At 44.2% G+C, this 23365-nt stretch overlaps 1 protein-coding gene across 1 annotated transcript in view; it reads left to right on the top strand.

Moving 5' to 3' along the window:
* Positions 1–1249: 1249 nt before the first annotated feature.
* Positions 1250–23365, top strand: part of PIP4K2A (phosphatidylinositol-5-phosphate 4-kinase type 2 alpha) — a 142084-nt gene continuing 119968 nt past the window's right edge. The window contains exons 1-2 of the mRNA XM_077268362.1: positions 1250–1388; positions 1480–2046. Of these exons, the coding sequence (XP_077124477.1) occupies positions 1903–2046 (144 nt within the window). The 5' untranslated portion in view covers positions 1250–1388; positions 1480–1902. The remainder of the gene's footprint in view (positions 1389–1479; positions 2047–23365) is intronic.

The following is a 23365-nucleotide window of genomic DNA, read 5'->3' as shown; positions in this document are numbered from 1 at the left end:
GCCTGCCATGTTTGTACACCTGAAAAGGACAGTATGGCTGGGATTCATGGGAGATCAGTAATGATAAAGCACCACCCCAGCATTTTTTTTCTACTTACCCCTTTTACTATACTCACCCTCTGGCGGCTTCACCTTTTGCCGACGCTACTCCGGTCCCACGGCGCCATCTTGTGCCCGTAACTTCTGACTGGCCGGAAGTGAGAAGTTACATGACAAGAGCTCAATGCAAGTCAATGAATGAGGCTCTCATAGACTTGTATTGAAAAGAGACCTCCGCGCCGTTCCATAAAACACTGGCGCTGCCGGCAGGTCACTACTCACCGAAGACCGACGCTGGAAAAGGATGAAGGCGGCGGGAGGCGAGTATGAGACAGGGGACGTACATTTAAAGCACCACTCCAGTGGTTTTTGTTATTGGAGTGGTGCTTTAAATGAAAATATTTCAATGTATTGTACGAGCAATCAAGGGAATGCAGATTCTAATTCTGTAGGGGACCAATGAAAAAATGGAAAACATAAAATAAAAAAACTTTAAAAATATAAAAGTTCCTACCACTCTCTTTTTTCCCAAAAGAATTCTTAAAAAATAATAATAAAAATTGGTATTGCTCTGTGCGGATAAAACGAATCCTATACGGTTACTGCCATTGCAAATGAAAAAAATGAAAATGGTAGAATTGCTGTTTTTTTTTTTTTAAAATTCTTTTCTACCAAAAAGAGAATAGAAACTGATCAGAAAGACATACGGACCGCAAAATGGTACTGATAAAAACAGCTCGTACTGGGGAAAAAAAACCCCCCGATACAACTGTATGGATGGAAAGTAAAAAAGTTTTAGGTCTTGGAAGGTGAGGAGGAAAAAAGCAAAATGTCGGAATTGTTTTTTTTTTTTGTTCGTCTTGCTCCCAAAAAGAGAACAAAAAGTGATACAGGTAAAAACAATGGGTCATAGTGAAGGAAAAAAAAAGTTATAGCTTTTGGACAACGAGGAGCAAAATTTGAAAGCTGGAAATGGTCCATTATGTAAGTCATCTACATTTTTTTTCAATAAAATAACTCAACCCAGAGTAAAAAAAAATTACTAACAACTTACATGAGTTGTAGAAAAAAAAGCCAGAAAAAAAAAAAGAAAAAAAATAATCTTTTTTTTTTACGCCCTCCCGCACGTATTTTGCCTAAGGCACTGGCTGATGAAACCAAGAATCCCTGCACACACATACACATAGGCCGGGCCCGGCCGCGCCTCCTTTCTCGCTCCTCCGCCTCTGATGCTGTCAGTCAGGGCAGACAGAGCTGCGAGCGGCCGGAAGCGCTGGGAAGATGCGGCCAAGTGCAAGCCAAGCAGCGGGGGCTGGAGGCTAGGCAGCGTTATACACGGGAGCGCTGTGGTGAGGGCACTGCCGGGCATTGCAGGCGGGCTGCGGTGTGGGTGAATGTGGGTGTACGAGCCCCGGTCCTATCTGTGTCTGTGTTTTGCAGGAGGAGCAGCTGGTGCAGCATCATCTGCTGTCAGCCGGCACGGAGGACATGGATGGGCAGATGCCAGTGCTGCAGTGACCCTGGCACCAGTGGATGTGGGCGATACAGGGAGACGCCTCTAGATCTCGGAGATCTCCCCCAGACCCCCATCTCTCCCCCAGACCCCCATCTCTCCCCCAGACCCCCATCTCTCCCCCAGACCCCCATCTCTCCCCCAGACCCCCATCTCTCCCCCAGACGCCCTCCTGGCTGGAGCTACAGAGCCTGCTATTGGGGTTTTTGGATTTATTTATTTTTTTGGTGATTTTATTTTATTTTTTGTCTATGAATCAGTGCAAAACTTTGAAGGATCGGGCAGTTTGTGGCTCTGGATGAGGCTCGGACACTGATTTTGCAAAAAGGATTTTCCAGCCGGGGAAGACCATGGCGGCCGCAGCCAGCAGCGTGGCCGCAACGTTGGCCAGTAAGACCAAGACTAAGAAAAAACACTTCGTGGCCCAAAAAGTGAAGCTGTTCCGGGCCAGTGACCCTCTGCTCAGCGTCCTGATGTGGGGCGTCAATCACTCGGTAAGGAGAATGAATGGGGCATCGCTTGTGTCCACGTGGGTCCAGGCAGCGGCTGGTACAGAGCAGTGTGAGGCCACATCTGCCGGCCGGTACAATGGGTGGCATGGGACTGACGGCGGGGCACGGTCCAGGGGGGCCAACGGAACAACACTGGCATTCAGCTCATTCACTTGGTAAAGCCTCTTTGCGCCATGTGCTATCACTATTGCTGCCCGGGCTTGTGGTTGGCGAGGCTGGCGCGGCCATTTGTGATCATTGATCTTGGTGGTGGTGGCATTTTAACCCTTATTGTACAGAACAGCAAAGAGATGCAGTGACAATAAGCTTCAGCCAAAAAGTTGATTATTTATTTTATTTTTTTTTTTGGGGGGGGGGGCAATTTAAAGGGGTTGTCCAGGTTCTTTTTAAATAATTCAAGGTAGGAAATGGAATAAAATACTGAAATAACTTATCCCTGCTAAACCTTCCGGCTCCCCGGGGGTCTTTTCTGATCTTTCTTGCACCCATGATGTGCCCTACAAGCATATATACTTGTTGCAGCCAATTTTTGGCATTGGCGGGGTTGTGCCGTACACGCAGGCATCATTAAGACCATGGTGGTCATCGGTAAAGGCCAGAGGGGGTGCTGAGCGCAGCGGTGCCGCAGTGGGGGAGTTGTAGTCGGTGGTGTAACTGGTAGGTCCCAATGCAAAATCTCTAGCAGGTTCCCCAACTAGTAGTATTGATTATGTTATGTGGGACATTCGGGGCCCCCCTAAGCTCCACAGCCGGGGGGCGACTGCATCCACTATAGTTATACCCCTGGTAATAGTAGTTATGTTACTTTATGGCATTTCCTACTTTGAGTAAATTTAAAAAAAAAATCCTAGAAGTCAGCCATATGTGCCCATTTCATCCAGCAGTCTCTGGTTTGTCCACTTTTGAGGACCACTTATTTTTTTAATTTGTATTTGAAGCTAATAATAATTTTTGAAATTTGGATATCATTAAGAATTATTCACTACTTGGCTTTTCCGGGCCCTTTGTGTCCCTAGACATTCAATGTTGATGTGGTCTGTGCTTATAAACTGGCGTTACAAACTGTTACTGTCATAGTGAGCTCACTGATAGATCCTCAGTTCACTCATTTGCAGCCAGCAGTTGACAGTGTAAAGTATAAAGTACAATATACAGTATAAAGACAATAGAAGGCAAACGGTGCAAAGTTTTTCTTCAAATTTATTTTTATTAATTTTATAGGGAAGGGTTACAATACACACAAGCAACATTTTTAATGAACCCAAACTGTAAAAATAATTTTAGCCCCAATTTCATGCATTTAGGAAAAATACATTGTTCTCAAAGGGGTGCAACCGTTTTGAGAATCCGTCCATGGAGGATCATATCCAGAAAGATTGTTCTCGCCTCACCCTGTGTTATTAACCTTATATGCTCAGTGTGAAGGGGCAATATCGACCATAAGGCATTACGGCCTTCTTCTACCTGTGTGGCCACCATTGTCCGGCTTGTCCCCTGCAGAGGTCACTGCAGAAGGTTTCTGAGAGATGTGATTTGCTCCTCGCCCTGGTGAGTGGCAGCGAGGAGGTGTCTGACCGTCGGTGACCTGCGGCTTGCAGTCTAGACCATATTGACTACTGTTGTACGTTGCCCTCCTGGTCCGAGGTGGCTGCAGCCTCCTAGAACGTTTCCTTTATCTTTTGAGGAATGGGATGATTCTTGCTGCAGAGGACGATGTGTGCGATGTGCGGGCTCAGAGGCGGCTGTCAGCGGCTGCACCGCCTGCAGTCAGATGAAGCTGTAGATATGGTGCATATCGGCCTCATGGATGGAAATGGACCTCAGGGTCCTCCAGATACCGATGCCTCTCATCACCTGCAGATCTGAGCTCTCTAATGGGCCTGTGAATCATGTCACAAATAACCCAAGCATGGACAAAGCCCAAGTAACCACCAACCGGTCTGTCAAAAATGTGCTGCTTTCTCCCAATCGTGGGAGCGAGATTTCACAATACTTTTTATTGGAATGGAGAAAGTTATATTAGGTCATAGACTGGTCTAACTCGCTCCTAAAGTGTAAGATGTAAGCCTCCCCGATAAACCTGTCCTCAGAGATGAGATGGAGAAATCCCAGGTGGCGGGATGCTGATGGATTTAGACGTTTAGACGTTTGCCACCAAGGCTTACGTTTTCTTTTTTTGGGGAGGGGGTGGTGGTGGTGGTGGTGGTGGTGGGGGGGGGGGTGGTTGCAGTCAATTGATTTCCATGAAAATTGTTATTGATGTGGCCACACGAAACGTCGCTCCGGCTTGTCGGACTGCGCCATACACGTTATGATAACTAGATGGAAGCTGCACAGCAGGCCCTTATGGCAGATAGGATGTGTAGTAACTGACTGCTAGGGGGGCTTTCTGATGTTGGGACCCCAAACTGTTGGAAAATGTGACACTGTGTCCTGTATTGTGCCGAAAAACAGAATGTGGCCTCCAACGGCAGAACAAGAGGAGAACGGTCCACATCTCTGGGCATGGACAGAAACATTACACTTGGAATATCACCGTCACAATCAATAGTTATTTTTCATATGTGTTTTTTTTTTTGTCCTGGTTTTATGTGAATCTATCTCTCTATCCAATATCTATCATCTATCTATCTTAATTTTTAGTTAGAACGAGTAAAAATAAAGAACAGCGCAGATACGGTAAGACATATTTGGGTTCAGGGCCCCCTACGTATTTACCAAATCTTCAGTAAAAGTCCGGAGATTGGAGGCAGCACACCATTCAAGTGAAAAAAAGCTTCTTATTTAATGGCCCAACATGGCGACACTTCAGTTCCTTAGTGAGAATCTCGCTATCCCATATCGCTCTCTATATATCCCATATCTCTCTCTATATATCCCATATCTCTCTCTATATATCCCATATCTCTCTCTATATATCCCATATCTCTCTATATATTCCGTATCTCTATATATCTCGTATCTCTCTATATATCCCATATTTCTATATATCCCATATCTCTCGCTCGCTCTCTCTCTCGCTATCCCATGTCTGTCTCTCTCTCTCGCTATCCCATGTCTGTCTCTCTCTCTCGCTATCCCATGTCTGTCTCTCTCTCTCGCTATCCCATGTCTGTCTCTCTCTCTCGCTATCCCATGTCTGTCTCTCTCTCTCGCTATCCCATGTCTGTCTCTCTCTCTCGCTATCCCATGTCTGTCTCTCTCTCTCGCTATCCCATGTCTGTCTCTCTCTCTCGCTATCCCATGTCTCGCTCTCTCTCTCGCTATCCCATGTCTGTCTCTCTCTCTCGCTATCCCATGTCTGTCTCTCTCTCTCGCTATCCCATGTCTGTCTCTCTCTCTCGCTATCCCATGTCTGTCTCTCTCTCTCGCTATCCCATGTCTCGCTCTCTCTCTCGCTATCCCATGTCTGTCTCTCTCTCTCGCTATCCCATGTCTCGCTCTCTCTCTCGCTATCCCATGTCTCGCTCTCTCTCTCGCTATCCCATGTCTCGCTCTCTCTCTCGCTATCCCATGTCTGTCTCTCTCTCTCGCTATCCCATGTCTCGCTCTCTCTCTCGCTATCCCATGTCTCGCTCTCTCTCTCGCTATCCCATGTCTCGCTCTCTCTCTCGCTATCCCATGTCTCTCATATATCCCATATACCTCTCTCTCTATCTGCCAGTTCTATAAACCTCTGCCATTCCTAGAGTGTCACCCGTGTAATTTTAATCTGATTAGTGGATAGAAAGAAATATGATCTCTTCTTGCCGGTGGCTGAAGCCATGAAACTTTAACTATCTCTGCGGCCTTTTTCTGCCCGCGCTGCGACTTATTAAGAATCGTAACGTTATTGGAAAACTCAACTACAAAGTGTTCTGACTGATCATTAAATGAAGCAGATGTTGTTCAGCTTCCAGCAAACCTAATTATTGCAGTCGCCACATGACATTATTTTAAATTAAGACACCGAGGGAAAGCGGAGGTCGGCAGGGTGGAGGAGGTAGTGGTGGGCAAGTTAACTTGCAATGGTGGAACTACAAGTCTCAGCATGGCCCAGCTAGGGCAGGGTACATGGTACTTTTAATAATTTTACATAGTTCTAAAATGAATTCTTTTATTTGTAACAAATCCATCACAGAAAACCCCTTCAATGTGAAAGTCATCCTGCTCCCGAGACCCCTAGGAAATGTTTTTTTTTTTGCGGTAGGGGGTGTGCAGAGAAAATGTGGCATTAATTGATGTCCAGTGACATGACGTTATGCATCTAATACATGGACATCTCTTACTGCTACACACCAGTGGCTGTTATGGGGGCGCGTTGGTGGCATTCATATGCCTTATTGGTAGATGCCACACTGGGTGACAATAGATAGTACTACTTTTTCCACTCACAGGTCCGTCACTCAGCTTTCCTAGGGCTCAGCATGACAAATCTGCTTAGGTATGATGTGCTGGTGGACTCTTAGGCAAATTATCTTCTGATGATCCTTATTAATTCGGGCCATATTTGATATTGTCCAACTTTCCCAGGCTCAGATCTTACATATAGGGGGGCTACAATGGATTGTAGGGTTGTGCACCCGGCATGGATTACCATGAGGAGCGAGGCTTTAGTTGCATGTGTGTATTTGTAGCACCACAGAGCCACGTTCCTATGCAGCTGCCCATTCCTGTCCATCACGTTGCATGCCCATTCCCAATAATAAATGGTTACCACCAGTGATCGCTATGATTGGAGGGGTTTGACTTCTGAAAATTAAGGGGCTGCAGATCTTGTTTAGTGCTGACCCTCTTCACAGTTTTCAATGGGGCTGTTCTGCAGTTCGTCATGGGGTCCGGCTTTTCATTGACCAATGCATTGAAGTGATTGGACAATGGTTGATGCATTTAGCACCCGCTTGGGTTGAGTCCCTCCATAGTGACACCCCGATTTTTACATTGGTTCTCCACTCTGGCTAACCCTGATGGTCCCAACATTGTGAGGTGTCTAATGCCCTACTACAATAATTTTTTTTTTTTTTTTTTTCATCCATGGAACAAATTTTGACATTGCTGTTGACAAAAAGAAGTGTGACACCCAGTTGTCATTTTAATAAAACCTTTTCAGGAGGAACAACAGAGGCATGACACAATACAGTTTTTCTAGAGGGAAATAATGCTTTAAAATGGTTATGTAGCAAGTGTCGAGAAGTGAACGATCTTCTGTGAAGACCAGCAAGAAAAAATGAGTACACTGGTGATCTAGGAATCCAATCTTAAAGGTGATAATACACATCAGGCAGACGTCTGGCAAGTTTCTGGCTTTCAATCCATCCCCTTAAGGAGGAACCAAATGTGCCCAATAATGAGCCATGCACTAGTAGAAGAGAGGCCAAAACTTTGGGTAACTTTTCTCCAGTGTATATGGGAGCCCTAAGACTTTCGGGTATGATATTTCTCTTGACCTCGGGCAATTATTCCCCCAGCATCTATCTTATTTCGACTATTAGGGTGACATCTGTTGCTGTTTTTTAGAGGAACCCCGTCTTCTAAGGAGCCCCTGGATGTTACTGCTGGCTGGTTTGTAGGCAAAACCTCGATTTCCTGCATTTTTTTTGAGGAGTTGCCGAGACTCTGATTCTTTGTGATCTGACATTTTTAGGGCATGAACACATAGATATTTATAGCTGACGATTGTTACATCTCTGACATTGGTTTCTACAAAATATTCTCTGTGTTTTATTTCTGCAGAACTGTTTAACATTTGTTTCCATCTGTGTTTATATCTGGCTCTTTTATCCTGAAGGTGAAAATAAGATTTTCACTTCAAAGTGATGTCTGCATTTTACACTCCTCGGTCTATGGGTCTCGTTAGGGTTAAAGGGGTATAGGTTGCCCTGCTGCATAGGACCCCATGATCGGATAAACTCCTTTTGAACTAAAAGTAATTTTTGCAATTAGGTTTGGTTAAATATTTTGCACCATTTGGATTTTCCCTGCATATTACTGGCTACAGAATTAGTTAACTGAGAATCTGTCAGTGAGCTCCTCTTGATGGGAGTTTGTATCAGTTTATCTGTCTTTTTCCTAAAGAGTTCTGATCACAGACCACATCAAAGTACAGCTGAACTTTGATGTGGTCATAAATCCGCTTAGAGCAGTTGGAGTACCTGGACGTTAGACCAACATGGATCCCTATAATTGCAGTAGGTATATCCTGTGCACCACTCAGTAGTCCCTGCAGTCCAACCCTCCACCAGATGTAGCAATATAAAAATCCAGAAACCAAGGCACCAGACGTCCTTTTTTGGATCACTTTATAAGTATTGTTGTACAAAAAAAATCACGTGCATTATTTTGGTCACGCAGGGCCTTTATCAAGCCATAAAAGTAAGCTCACTTCTTACTCTCATGGCTTGATAAAGGCCCTGCGTGACCAAAACGTTGCTTGTGATTTTTTTTTTTTTGTGTACATCAATCCTTATAAAGTGATCCAAAGCAAGACGTCTAGTACCTTGGTTCCCGTGTTTTGTTTTTTTTTTGTTTTTTTTAACACGGATCAAACTTGTGTAAGGTTTTGTGCACATGGCATCATTTAGTTTCCGGCGCACCTGCCAAGTTTTCCCAGGCGAAACCGCTTCTGGGAAACACCCGCGGTAGTTTTCGTAACGTGGCTTTGCCATCATTTTTGCAGCGGATATTCCTCTGGTGTCTCCAACTCCAAACCACTTTAGGGTCTCCGAGTCCTGAACCCGTTAAAATAAGTGACCAAAGATGGTTTTATGTGCACAGCAATGTCGTTTTGACGTTGCTGCACACTAGGTTTATTTTATGGGGCGCTTTTTCAGGCAGATTAAAAAAAAAACGCTGTGTGCACATACCGTAATAGGGTATTTAAAATGTAATTTTTTTATTTTTTTTTAGCACTACGAAAGTACTAAGGCCATTGCTCAGCAATACAAGCTGTGGCTTGCAAGTGATGTGCCTGAATTGTCACATTGATTTATGGATTTGTCAACCGCATTGATCAGCAGTACTGATGCTCCAGTGCAAGTGGGAGACCGCACTGGAACCTGGGTATCCATATTTATATTGTATTATAGTACTGGTTGGTGATGGATTGGGGGGAGAAGGAATTATCAAGGGGCTTCATATCCCTCAATCCGATGCCACCAATTGAGCATGTGATGATGTATCCTTGTATCGGATTCAAAGAGAAGCCGTCAGAACCGCTTGCAAATGAAATCGTTGATATGGTGGAAGCCCACATAAATACGGTACATTAATTGTATGCGTGTGTTTGTATATACAGTACAGACCAAAAGTTTGGACACACCTTCTCATTCAAAGATTTTTTTTTTTGTATTTTCATGACTATGAAAATTGTGCATTCACACTGATGGCATCAAAACTATGATTTAACACAAGTGGAATTATATACTTAACAAAAAAGTGTGAAACAACTGAAATTATGTCTTATATTCTAGGTTCTTCAAAGTAGCCACCTTTTGCTTTGATGACTGCTTTGCACACTCTTGGCATTCTCTTGATGAGCTTCAAGAGGTAGTCACCGGGAATGGTCTTCCAACAATCTTGAAGGAGTTCCCAGAGATGCTTAGCACTTGTTGGCCCTTTTGCCTTTACTCTGTGGTCCAGCTCACCCCAAACCATCTCGATTTGGTTCAGGTCTGGTGACTGTGGAGGCCAGGTCATCTGGCATAGCACCCCATCACTCTCCTTCTTGGTCAAATAGCCCTTACACAGCCTGGAGGTGTGTTTGGGGTCATTGTCCTTTTGAAAAATAAATGATGGTCCAACTAAACGCAAACCGGATGGAATAGCATGCCGCTGCAAGATGCTGTGGTAGCCATGCCGGTTCAGTATGCCTTCAATTTTGAATAAATCCCCTACAGTGTCACCAGCAAAGCACCCCCACATAATCACACCTCCTCCTCCATGCTTCACGGTGGGAACCAGGCATGTAGAGTCCATCCGTTCACCTTTTCTGCGTCGCACAAAGACACGGTGGTTGGAACCAAAGAGCTCAAATTTGGACTCATCAGACCAAAGCACAGATTTCCACTGGTCTAATGTCCATTCCTTGTGTTCTTTAGCCCAAACAAGTCTCTTCTGCTTGTTGCCTGTCCTTAGCAGTGGTTTCCTAGCAGCTATTTTACCATGAAGGCCTGCTGCACAAAGTCTCCTCTTAACAGTTGTTGTAGAGATGTGTCTGCTGCTAGAACTCTGTGTGGCTTTGACCTGGTCTCTAATCTGAGCTGCTGTTAACCTGCGATTTCTGAGGCTGGTGACTAGGATAAGCTTATCCTCAGAAGCAGAGGTGACTCTTGGTCTTCCTTTCCTGGGGAGGTCCTCATGTGAGCCAGTTTCTTTGTAGCGCTTGATGGTTTTGCCACTGCACTTGGGGACACTTTCAAAGTTTTCCCAATTTTTCGTACTGACTGACCTTCATTTCTTAACCCTTTCACGACATGCGCCGTACATGTACTGCGCATGTTGGGTCCCCTGCTTTGATGTGCGCTCCGGCGGTGAGCGCACATCAAAGTCGCGACATGTCAGCTGTTTTGTACAGCTGACATGTGCGCGCAATAGCTATTCACCCGCCGCTATTAACCTGTTAAATGCCGCTGTCAAATGCAGACAGCGGCATTTAACTACCGCATCCGGCCGGGCGGCCGGAAATGACGTCATCGCCGACCCCCGTCACATGATCGGGGGTCGGCGATGCATCAGGAAGGTAACCATAGAGGTCCTTGAGACCTCTATGGTTACTGATCGCCGGTGGCTGTGAGCGCCCCCCTGTGGTCGGAGCTCACAGCACACCTGCAATTCTCCTACATAACAGCGATCTGATGATCGCTGTTATGTAGCAGAGCCGATCGGGCTGTGCCTGCTTCTAGCCTCCCTTGGAGGCTACTGAAGCATGGCAAAAGTGAAAAAAAAAAGTTTTTAAAAATGTGAAAAAAATATTAAAAATATAAAAGTTTAAATAACCCCCCTTTCGCCCCATCCTAAATAAAACAATAAAAAAAAAAACAAAGCTACACATATTTGGTATCGCCGCGTTCAGAATCGCCCGATCTATCAAATAAAAAAAAGCATTAACCTGATCGCTAAACAGCGTAGCGAGAAAAAAATCCGAAACGCCAGAATTACGTTTTTTTGGTCGCCGCGACATTGCGTTAAAATGCAATAACGGGCGATCAAAAGAACGTATCTGCGCCGAAATGGTATCATTAAAAACATCAGCTCGGCACGCAAAAAATAAGCCCTCACCCGACCCCAGATCACGAAAATTGGAGACGCTACGGGTATCGGAAAATTGCACTTTTTTTTTTTTTTTTTTTTTTTTAAGCAAAGTTTGGAATTTTTTTTCACCACTTGGATAAAAAATAACCTAGACATGTTAGGTGTCTATGAACTCGTAATGACCTAGAGAATCATAATGGCTTTTTTTGCAATTTCACCGCACTTGGAATTTTTTTCCCATTTTCTAGTACATGACATGGTAAAACCAATGATGTCGTTCAAAAGTACAACTCGTCCCGCAAAAAAAATAAGCCCTCACATGGCCATATTGACGGAAAAATAAAAAAGTTATGGCTCTGGGAAGGAGGGGAGTGAAAAACGAAAACACAAAAACGAAAAAGGGCCGCGACTTGAAGGGGTTAAAGTAATGATGGCCACTCGTTTTTCTTTACTTATCTGCTTTTTTCTTGCCATAATACAAATTCTAACAGTTTATTCAGTAGGACTATCAGCTGTGTATCCACCAGACTTCTGCACAACACAACTGATGGTCCCAACCCCATTTATAAGGCAAGAAATCCCACTTATTAAACCTGACAGGGCACACCTGTGAAGTGAAAACCATTCCCGGTGACTACCTCTTGAAGCACATCAAGAGAATGCCAAGAGTGTGCAAAGCAGTCATCAAAGCAAAAGGTGGCTACTTTGAAGAACCTAGAACATAAGACATAATTTCAGTTGTTTCACACTTTTAAGTACGAGATAATTCCACGTTTTAATTCATAGTTTTGATGCCTTCAGTGTGAATGTACAATTTTCATAGTCATGAAAATACAGAAAAATCTTTCAATGAGAAGGTGTGTCCAAAGTTTTCGTCTGTACTGTACATATATGTATATAATCTAGTTCTACATCATATTCCTTTCTAATGCATCGTCTGACCTCTTCTTGATACCTTTATTAGAGATATGGTGTGAAGTAGAGAAGTCTTATTGCAGAGAGGTGTGAGTTCTGGTATATTGACACTAGGAGTAATAAAAAGCGCATTGAAGCGGGAGATGTGGTCCTCTGTTCCCTCTCAACCATCCTGATAGCCATGATTAGTTCAAGTGAAGCATATCGGCTCCACGTGTAGCTGCACTCATGACTGCGTCTCCTCCAGAGGAGGAACACTGCGCACAATCCTCTTCTACGTCTGTGTGTAATTTAATTGAATTGACTTCTACTCTTATCATCCTATTTATTCACATATAAGTTCTTCAGGAATCCTGTGGAATAATCAGGGTTACAGAATATGTAAAATACATGTAGGGTTGTCAGGCCTGCCATCAGGAATTTTCGGGCCCCCTTGAGACTCTGCCCAGGCTCCGCCTCCACCCCTCGAACCTTCGACAGTCCCACCGCCCACTCTTGGAAAAGCCCCACTTCTGCACCACGAACTCACCAATCGCACATTAGCAGTTCCCATTGAACACCAGATCACACATATAGCCAGCAGCTTTTGTTTTGGTCAAAATACATTTTAAGCAGCCACCACGGCAAAGTAGACTCTTTTGGTCGGGTCCTACTCTACTCTAACTTATTAAACATTTCTTAACTCCTTAACGATACGTCTTTTAACAGCGCTGAGAAATAATGGTATAGCTCCTCCCCCAGCATTGGAAAATCTCCGGGGTCTCGACTACCAGGGTAGCTGAGACCCTGGAGAACATGATTCGGGTCGTTTTTTACCATCCCCAGTCTTGTGATCGTTATTCATCAAATAAAAAAAAAAATGTCCGATTTCCCATTCATTTCTCTCTCCTCTGATATGATCTAGCATACCAGAAGAGAGAGAAATGGGGCCTCCCTGATGCCTCCACCGTTTCCGGACCCTCCTGCTCCATCCCCCCGCCCTCCGCATCTTCTTTCTGGAGGAAAATGACGTGCTCATTCGCAGTGTGCCCACTGAGATCTGCCGGCCGGTACCCGGCAGCAATAGATTTTTCCTATTGATTCATTTTGATCACTGTGATAGGATCTATCACAGTGATCAAAATAAAAACAAAATGGTAAATAAGCCCCACCTTTATCACCACCTTAGTTAGGTCAAAATCATAAAATTAATTTTTTTTTTTTTTTCCATTCTTTGCAGCTAGGGTTAGTTTTGAGGTTAGGGTTGTGTTGGGGTTAGGGTTGGAGTTAGAATTGGGGGGTTTCCACTGTTTAGGTACATCAGGGGGTCTATTTTGTGTGACATAACTCTCTGATTTAAGAGAGCAAAAAATAAGTTTCAAAATACCGTATATACTCGAGTATAAGCCGACCCCCCCTAATTTTGCAACAAAAAACTGGGAAAACTTATTGACTCCAGTATAAGCCTAGGGTGGAAAATGCAGCAGCTACCGGTATATGTCAAAAATAAAAATAGATACCAATAAAAGTAAAATTAATTGAGACATCGTAGGTTAAGTGTTTTTGAATATCCATATTGAATCAGGAGCCCCATATAATGCTCCATGCAGTTATGGCCCCATATAATGCTCCATGCAGTTATGGCCCCATATAATGCTCCATGCAGTTATGGCCCCATATAATGCTCCATACAGTTATGGCCCCATAGATGCCCCATATAATGCTCCATACAGTTATGGCCCCATAGATGCTCCATATAATGCTCCATGCAGTTATGGTCCCATAGATGCTCCATATAATGCTCCATGCAGATATGGCCCCATAGATGCCCCATATAATGCTCCATGCAGTTATGGCCCCATAGATGCTCCATGCAGTTATGGCCCCATATAATGCTCCATGCAGTTATGGCCCCATAGATGCCCCATATAATGCTCCATGCAGTTATGGCCCCATAGATGCCCCATATAATGCTCCATGCAGTTATGGCCCCATAGATGCTCCATGCAGTTATGGCCCCATATAATGCTCCATGCAGTTATGGCCCCATATAATGCTCCATGCAGTTATGGCCCCATAGATGCCCCATATAATGCTCCATGCAGTTATGGCCCCATAGATGCCCCATATAATGCTCCATGCAGTTATGGCCCCATATAATGCTCCATACAGTTATGGCCCCATAGATGCCCCATATAATGCTCCATACAGTTATGGCCCCATAGATGCTCCATATAATGCTCCATGCAGTTATGGTCCCATAGATGCCCCATATAATGCTCCATGCAGTTATGGCTCCATAGATGCCCCATATAATGCTCCATGCAGTTATGGCCCCATAGATGCTCCATGCAGTTATGGCCCCATATAATGCTCCATGCAGTTATGGCCCCATAGATGCCCCATATAATGCTCCATGCAGTTATGGCCCCATAGATGCCCCATATAATGCTCCATGCAGTTATGGCCCCATAGATGCTCCATGCAGTTATGGCCCCATATAATGCTCCATGCAGTTATGGCCCCATAGATGCCCCATATAATGCTCCATGCAGTTATAGCCCCATATAATGCTCCATGCAGTTATGGCCCCATATAATGCTCCATACAGTTATGGCCCCATAGATGCCCCATATAATGCTCCATGCAGTTATGGCCCCATAGATGCCCCATATAATGCTCCATGCAGTTATGGCCCCATAGATGCTCCATGCAGTTATGGCCCCATATAATGCTCCATGCAGTTATGGCCCCATAGATGCCCCATATAATGCTCCATGCAGTTATAGCCCCATATAATGCTCCATACAGTTATGGCCCCATAGATGCCCCATATAATGCTCCATTCAGTTATGGCCCCATAGATGGCCCATATAATGCTCCATGCAGTTATGGCCCCATAGATGCCCCATATAATGCTCCATGCAGTTATGGCCCCATAGATGCTCCATATAATGCTCCATGCAGTTCTTTATGGCCCCATAGACACTCCATACAGCATTGTGCCACATGTAATGCTGCTGCTGCAATAAAAAAAAAAATCACATACTCCCCTCTCGTCGCTGCTCCTCAGCGTCCCGTCTCTCCGCACTGACTGTTCAGGCAGAGGGCGGCGCGCACACTCATACGTCATCGCGCCCTCTGACCTGCACAGTCACAGCAAGAGGACGGGAAGACGGAGCGGCGCCCAGTGAATGGAACACGGACAGGTGAATATGAAATACTCACCTGGTCCCGGCGCTCCTGACGCTGTCCCTGCCTGTCCCATGGTACCGCCTCTTCTTCTGTAATGAGCGGTCACTGGTACCGCTCATTACAGTAATGAATATGCGGCTCCGCCCCTATGGGAGTGGAGTCCATATTCATTACTTTAATGAGCGGTACCACGTGACCACTGAATAGAGGAAGAGCTGCAGCGAGGGAGACCATGGGACAGCGTTAGGAGCGCCAGGAGCAGGTGAGTATGCGACAGTCCTCTCTCCCCCTCACCCGCCGACCATGACTCGAGTATAAGCCGAGAGGGGCACTTTCAGCCCAAAAATTTGGGCTGAAAATCTCGGCTTATACTCGAGTATATACGGTATCCCTTTTTTTTTTCATAAGCACGAGTCCTATTGAAGAAATTTTGCCACTATCATGAAGTACAATATGTCATGAAAAATCAATCTCCGAATCCGTTGAAGCGTTCCAGAGCTATAACCTCATAAAGTGACAGAGGTGTGTTAAAATTGGCTCGGTCACTAAGGGGTTAAAATAGCTAATACTATTTTTAGGTATATTTTTCTTTATTTTTCTTTAAAGGGGTATTCCCGTCTCCAAGATCATATCCCTATATGTAGTAGGTGTAACAATATTAGCAAATACCTCAAATTAGAAATGTATAGTTCTACTGATTTGCTATGTCTCTTTCCTCGTGTGCAGGACCTTAGGTATCCATGGTTACGTCCGCTGATATGAGTCAGGCTATGTTCACACGTTGCGTTTTTTCTTTTTTTGCAGTTGTTTTAAGCAAACTATCAGCTGCGTTTTACAGTACCAGCAAAGTCTGAGTTTTCAGAAATCTCATGCGCACACATTTGTTTTTTTTCCAGACTGTTTTGTCAAAGAGCTGCTTTTTTTTTTTAAAAATGCTGCATGTCACTTCTTTCTGCGTTTTTGCAGCATTTTTCACCCATTGAAAGCAATGTTTAGTGCAAAAAAAGCTGCGTTTTTGGTCCCAAAAACCTGATGAGGATGAATCAGATTTTTTTTTTTCTATGCAGTAAGCTTTCTCAGCATGCACAACAGATAAATGTAGACTGACAAAAAAGCAGCAATAAAAAACGCAGTAAAACCTGCTTTTTGTAAGCAGCTTAAACGCAGCATAAACTTTGCATTAAAAAAAAAGGAGCGTGTGAACATAGCCTCAGTTAGGTTATGCAATGCCCTGCACATGAGGAAAGAAACATAGCGAGTAAGAAAAGCTATACTACATTTCTAATTGTAGGTATTTGCTAATATTATTAATAATATAATATTACACCTACTACATATTGGGGTAGGGTATTGGAGATGGGAATATTCCTTTAAGGACATGTCACACACACTTTTTAAAATGATCAATAATACCACATACAAAGGACAAATACCGTCACACCATGACCAGACCACATAATACCACCACAAAGTGACTGAATAATACCACATACAAGAAACAAATACCACCACGTGATTAGACCACATATTACCACCACATAGTGACCGAATACTGCAATACTGATCATTAAACAAAACCCACAATACTAATATCACCATAAGTGCCATTATACACAGGAACTTTGTATATAGGGTCAGTCTACTGGTAACACTGTGATCAACAGTGACATTATACAAGAGCTCTGTGTAGAGTGTACAGGTAATGCAGTGATCATCGGTGACATTATACACAGGAGCCCTGTATATAGTATATCGTGTATAGTGTCAGTGTACAGATAACACACTGACTCACAGGTGATGTCTCCAGTTGAAGTCCTTCATCCTTTTTTTTTTTTCCCTTCATCCAACACAGACCGCCATCACTTCTTCCAGCCTGGACTCGTCTCTGCAGAAAATAAGTTATCTAGAACACATTCTCCACTTTCCCCAAAACTTCTACACTACACATGTGAATACAGGCATGTACCCACCATTAGTGTATAATTAGTTTTTATGCAACCAACCATTTTAAATATAAATTCTAATTCACCACAAACTTTAGTCAATTTGCCCACCCAATAAATGTATAAATTGGCTAGAATCTGTACTTTCCCCTAATTCATTACCAGTCACATTGCCGCATCTTCAACTTTTTACCTATACATGCCCCCATTATTATTATTATTATTATGTATTATTATAGCGCCATTTATTCCATGGCGCTTTACATGTGAGGAGGGGTATACATAATAAAAACAAGTACAATAATCTTGAACAATACAAGTCATAACTGGTACAGTAGGAGAGAGGACCCTGCCCGCGAGGGCTCACAATCTACAAGGGATGGGTGAGAATACAGTAGGCGAGGATAGAGCTGGTCATGCAGCGGTTTGGTCGATCGGTGGTTACTGCAGATTGTAGGCTTGTCGGAAGAGGTGGGTCTTCAGGTTCTTTTTGAAGGTTTCGATGGTAGGCGAGAGTCTGATGTGTTGTGGTAGAGGGTTCCAGAGTAGGGGTGATACGCGAGAGAAATCTTGTATACGATTATGGGAAGAGGAGATAAGAGGGGAGTAGAGAAGGAGATCTTGTGAGGATCGGAGGTTGCGTGTAGGTAAGTACTGGGAGACGAGGTCACAGATGTATGGAGGAGACAGGTTGTGGATGGCTTTGTATGTCATGGTTAGGGTTTAGTACCGGAGTCTCTGGGTATGGGGAGCCAGTGAAGGGATTGACAGAGGGGAGAGGCCGGGGAATAGCTGGGGGACAGGTGGATTAGTCGGGCAGCAGAGTTTAGAATAGATTGGAGGGGTGCGAGAGTGTTTGAGGGGAGGCCACAGAGCAGGAGGTTGCAGTAGTCAAGGCGGGAGATGAGGGCATGGGCTAGGGTTTTTGCAGATTCTTGGTTTAGGATGTACAGATCCATGAAATATTTTTGAGTTGCAGGCGGCAGGAAATGGAAAGGACTTTGATATGTGGTTTGAAGGAGAGATCAGTGTCAAGGATTACCCCGAGGCTGCGAGCTTGTGGGACTGGGGAGCGTGGGCAGCCGTTTACTTTAATGGATAGGTCTGTTGGGGGGGTCGCGTGAGATGGGGGAAAGACAATGAATTCTGTTTTGTCCATGTTAAGTTTTAGAAATCTAGCGGAGAAGAAGGATGAAATAGCGGATAGACATTGAGGGATTCTGGTTAGTAGGGAGGTGATATCTGGTCCAGAGATGTAGATTTGTGATCAGCATAGAGATGATACTGAAAGCCGTGAGATTCTATGAGCTGTCCCAGGCCAAAGGTGTAAATGGAGAAGAGCAGGGGTCCTAGAACTGAACCTTGCGGGACTCCGACAGATAGGGGGCGAGGTGAGGAGGTGGTGTGTGAATGGGAGACGCTGAATGTTCGGTCAGTTAGGTATGACGAGATCCAGGATAGGGCCAAGTCTGTGATGCCAAGGGATGAGAGGGTCCGCAGCAAGAGGGAATGGTCCACTGTGTCAAAGGCAGAGGACAGGTCCAGGAGGAGGAGGACAAAGTAGTGTCGCTTGCTTTTGGCGGTTAATAGGTCATTGGTGACCTTAGTTAGGGCAGTTTCAGTGGAGTGGTGTGACCGGAAGCCAGATTGTAAGCAGTCGAAGAGGGAGCAGGAAGATAGATGGGAGGACAGTTCAAGATGGACATGTTGTTCCAGTAGTTTTGAGGCATAGGCCCATCAGCCCCAATTCATTATGTGGTGTCCTCTCTCACACCCACCCTCAATTCATCATCATCTACTGTCCCCCTTCCCCCAGTCTCAGTACATCATCATTTACTCTCCTCACCCTCAATTCATTATCATTTGCTCTCCCCCCACCCTCAATTCATTATCATTTGCTGTTCCCCACCCCTAATTTATCATTTTTTTGTGCTCCACCTCAATACACCATCATTCACTGTCCCCCATCCCACACCCTCAATTCATCATCATTTTCTCCCCACCAAGCCCATTTAATACATTTTATTAAAAAAAAAAAAAAAAAAAAAAAATTCATACTTGCCTCTCATAAAATCCCCTCCAAGTGCGGCTCCACTTCTGGTGTCATGGTGAGTGGCGCTTACATGCCGTCTGTGCCGTGAAGCTCCAGGAAGGCTCTGCGTGCCGGCACACAACACAATGCTTCATTAAACCCTGGGGCGCTGTGAGAAGAAGGTGGTCTTGGACTAGATCCAGGCCCCCCCTTTTTATTTCTGCTCATTGGGCCCCATACAATAGTAAGGGCAGTGATGCCCTGATAGCGGCCCTTAGGGTTTTCTATGCGGGTACTTTTTATTGTTTAATATAAGTTCTGGGGGAACGAACCAAATATATCCAAATGTCGTATTTTAATGACATATGCCAAGGGGTAACATTACTCCTTGTGAAGAGTGACATGCCAGTGTGAGGAGGCTTATAAGCCATGTAATGCTTTTGGCAAACTGTGGAATGATATGTATTGGTATACCTTTTTTACTGTATGGTATGACATTGAGTATTAGGTCATTCAATAGAGAAACATCCAGTGAAAAAGTACGCTGCGCCATATATTAATTTTTACAATGGGAGCTTGTGCCTTTACAGTGCTTGGGGACCCAAGAATACCAAGCATATCATTGATGATAATGGATCTGTGTTGTGTCCATGATGGTAATCTGCTGAAACAAGGGCCTCCATTCATTAAGACTGGTATTTTAGGTGACATTCTTAATGAAGGGAGCGCTAAGTCAAATGTGCCACATCCAATAAGCAGAGTGCTCCTCTTAATGACTTTGGGTCAAGCCTTTACCGCTAGAGTGCCGCCACCAGGGACTGGCATACATTTTTGTCAGAATTGATGACACTTTTTTTTGGCATAAATCATGATGAATTTTTTCAGGCGTTCTTTGCCATGCCCTGTTCTGCTTAAGCTCTGCCCATTTTTCAAGGTAAAACCGCCAAAAGTGGGAACATTTTCCAAAACTTTAAGTTGTTCAAAAAGTTTGCAACTTTTCCAGTTGCTTTAGAATTCTGACCAAAACTGCTTTATTTTTAGTTATGGAGATTTAGAAATTGGAGGTTCTGGCTTATAGACCCACAATGTAAAAGCTCCAGGGAAAATGTAGTATTATATAGAAGCCATTTAGAGTTTATAATTGCCATAATAAATATTGAGTAACAATCTGAAATTGTATAAACTATAAAGTATATGAAACTTGTCCTAAAGGAGTCTTTTTAGTGCGTAGTCACTATAGGGGAATCGCTTATAGCTAGGGGGATTATGGAGGATTGTATCCTTCCTTGTATTACGTGGACCGCCCATTGTCCGCCGTGTGGCCCCCATTGTCCGCCGTGTGGTGCCCATTGTCCGCCGTGTGGCCCCCATTGTCCGGCTGTTGCTTCCACTTGCAAAATGAGCTGATCGCCTTGGTGGCTGCTTTGGTTTTTGCTGCGATGTCTCCTTCAAGATGACCGGAGAAATAAATGTCGTCATTGTGGAAATGAAATTGATGCTTTATGATAACGTTCGTCCTATCCACTAGTATAGAAATCTTTGGATTAGCGCACAGCACTGTATCTACTGTTACTACTCGAAGAGATTTTTTTGCAGAAAAAGTCATATATTAATCATCTTTATGTGTCAGATTATATATGTAATGAGTCTGGGGTTTGGGGGGCTGCATCGTAGAGATGGGTCACCTTCTCTAAAGCCGTTCTATTCTGTTATGGCTTAACGCTTGCGGCTGGATGAGTGTCTTCTGCAGGAAGTGGTGTCTACTGTACTGTCTGGTGCTTGACGTATCCGCTTAGCTTTCTTACTCTTAATAACATCATCTGCCGGGACAAAAAAAGTGTCTGAAAGACCAAAAATGAGGGTAAAACCCCCCACTTGTTTGCATATAGTTCAAATGTGTTCTTTAATGTCTCTGCAAATTTTTGACAAAAGTTTTTAAAAGTTAAGAGACGCTCAGCATTCCTTTCAGTCGTTGCAGATTTATCATAGAAAACCCACGCAAACATGGGGAGAACCATACAAACTCCTTGCAGATGTTGTCCTTGGTGGGATTTGAACCCAGGACCCCAGCGCTGCAAAGCAAGTGCTAACCACTGAGCCACCGTGCTGTCCACTGTACAGTGCTAACCACTGAGCCACCGTGCTGCCCCCACTTACGATGGAATCTATAATGGAGCATCCAGCTGAGATATTTAGTGTCTCACACCACTTGTATATAGACCCTTGGCTGTGTGGACACACCATTTTATGGTGGGAGACTCTTACTAAAACTCATATTAAAGGGGTTTCCGTTTTAATAAAACTGGTCCCCAGACGATGTGATCCAAGTGAAAAAACAAATCCAGATAGTACTCCACCCGACCCCCAGTTTAGCATCGCCACTGCTCCCATCTTTGTGTAGTGGTGACGTCATGAATACAGCGCACATCACCGCTGCAGACGATCACTGAGCTTTGCCGATGTAGACACTGAGCTCGGTGATTGGCTGCAGCATTTTTGGACACTGTCGACGCAATGTCACCCCTACTTCCAAAACTCGGGGACTAGTGCGACGGACGAAAACTTCTTTATGTTGGCATTTCCAGATATTATCAAGCCTGTCCTTCAACTATAGAGGTCTTTCCGATAACTTAGGAAATCCTATGTATGAAATTCTTTAAAAAATTGCACAGGGTCTAGAAGAAATAGTTGTGCATAAAACATTAGTAATTGCACATGTGGTATAATAACTGCAGAGGCGACGACTTCCTGTACTGTAGAGAATCAGCGCTGGGACTTGCCACATTGTGTTGTGTGGAGCCCCGACGCGCGTCTGACTCACGGGGTCACTCGGCTTTTCATAGACGACTCATCGCTTCTATCCTATTGTCCTGATTTCCCAGTTATTACACTCTGTATTTTGCTCATTGAGCTTCTGTAGATTCTCTATAATTTCCTCAGTAGTAAATTAAACAGACAACTGGAATGTGACGGCAGAAATGTGCAGAGTTTTGGCAGGAAGTGGTTGGAGGGCGGATTTTAGAAAATGTTTCAAAATTTTGCATCGATATCATTTTTTTTTTTTTTTTTTTTTTAATTCTCTTGTTTAGATAAGTCTGTGGAGATGTTCAGTGCGGGAATGCTGGAACTTGTACTACAACATCTAAAACAAAAATGTTCTTTTAATTAGTGTCAGTGATGTGAACTGTTAAAATGCACCAAATATATAATTTAGCACTTTCACCTCTATCACAATGCTTTGCACTGATTCTTTTAAAGTGCTTTTCGATTTTCAGAAAACCGTCCCCACCCCACCACCCTCTCCAAGCAAGCAGTGCTTTACTCGCCCTCTCCGGGTCCAATGCGGAGTCCAATGCTGCTCCCTGTGTCTGTCATTGTCTGCAGCGCTGTCGTCTCTTTGACACTGCTGCAGCCAATCAGTCGGCTATGTGGTTCTGCCAGAGTTGATGGCACTAGCCACTGTGAGCCATTGAGCTCCGTTATTGGTTGGAGCATACTTGCCATGACGTCAGCGCTGCAGACAATCACATACAACAGGACCAACGGCGTAGACTCTGCTCTGGACCAGGGGAGAGTGAGTGATTAACTTTAAGAGGAGGAGGAGATGAGTAGATTGCTAGTTTTGCTGGAAAAGATTAAGTATGACTTTCAGTTTATTAAAATCCCTGCACATTCTAGGCTTAGGAGTCCAGTGGGCGGTCTTAGTTGGTGATTGATAGTCTTGTAAAAGTTTACATCAATCTCTACACCAGTCGTCCTGCTTTACGGCGATTGCTTGAAGATCAGACTGCATGATCAATCAGACAGGTTCTATTTAAAATAAATTTCTGCCCATCCCCCTTTCCGCAGTGCTAAAGAATAAGAAATGCGTTTGTAAAAGGGTGTGAATTGGACTTCCCCGTCACTTCCCAGGAGGCAGGTGCTGCAGCAACACAAACTTGCTTCCACTGCTTTTTTTGCATTGCATTAAAAAAAACTAAGTGCTACCTTCCAGTCGTTCCGAAGCAGA

The sequence above is a fragment of the Ranitomeya variabilis genome, chromosome 6 (assembly GCF_051348905.1).
Source record: "Ranitomeya variabilis isolate aRanVar5 chromosome 6, aRanVar5.hap1, whole genome shotgun sequence".
Classification (NCBI taxonomy): domain Eukaryota; kingdom Metazoa; phylum Chordata; class Amphibia; order Anura; family Dendrobatidae; genus Ranitomeya; species Ranitomeya variabilis.
This window is presented reverse-complemented; position numbering and strand designations above follow the sequence as displayed.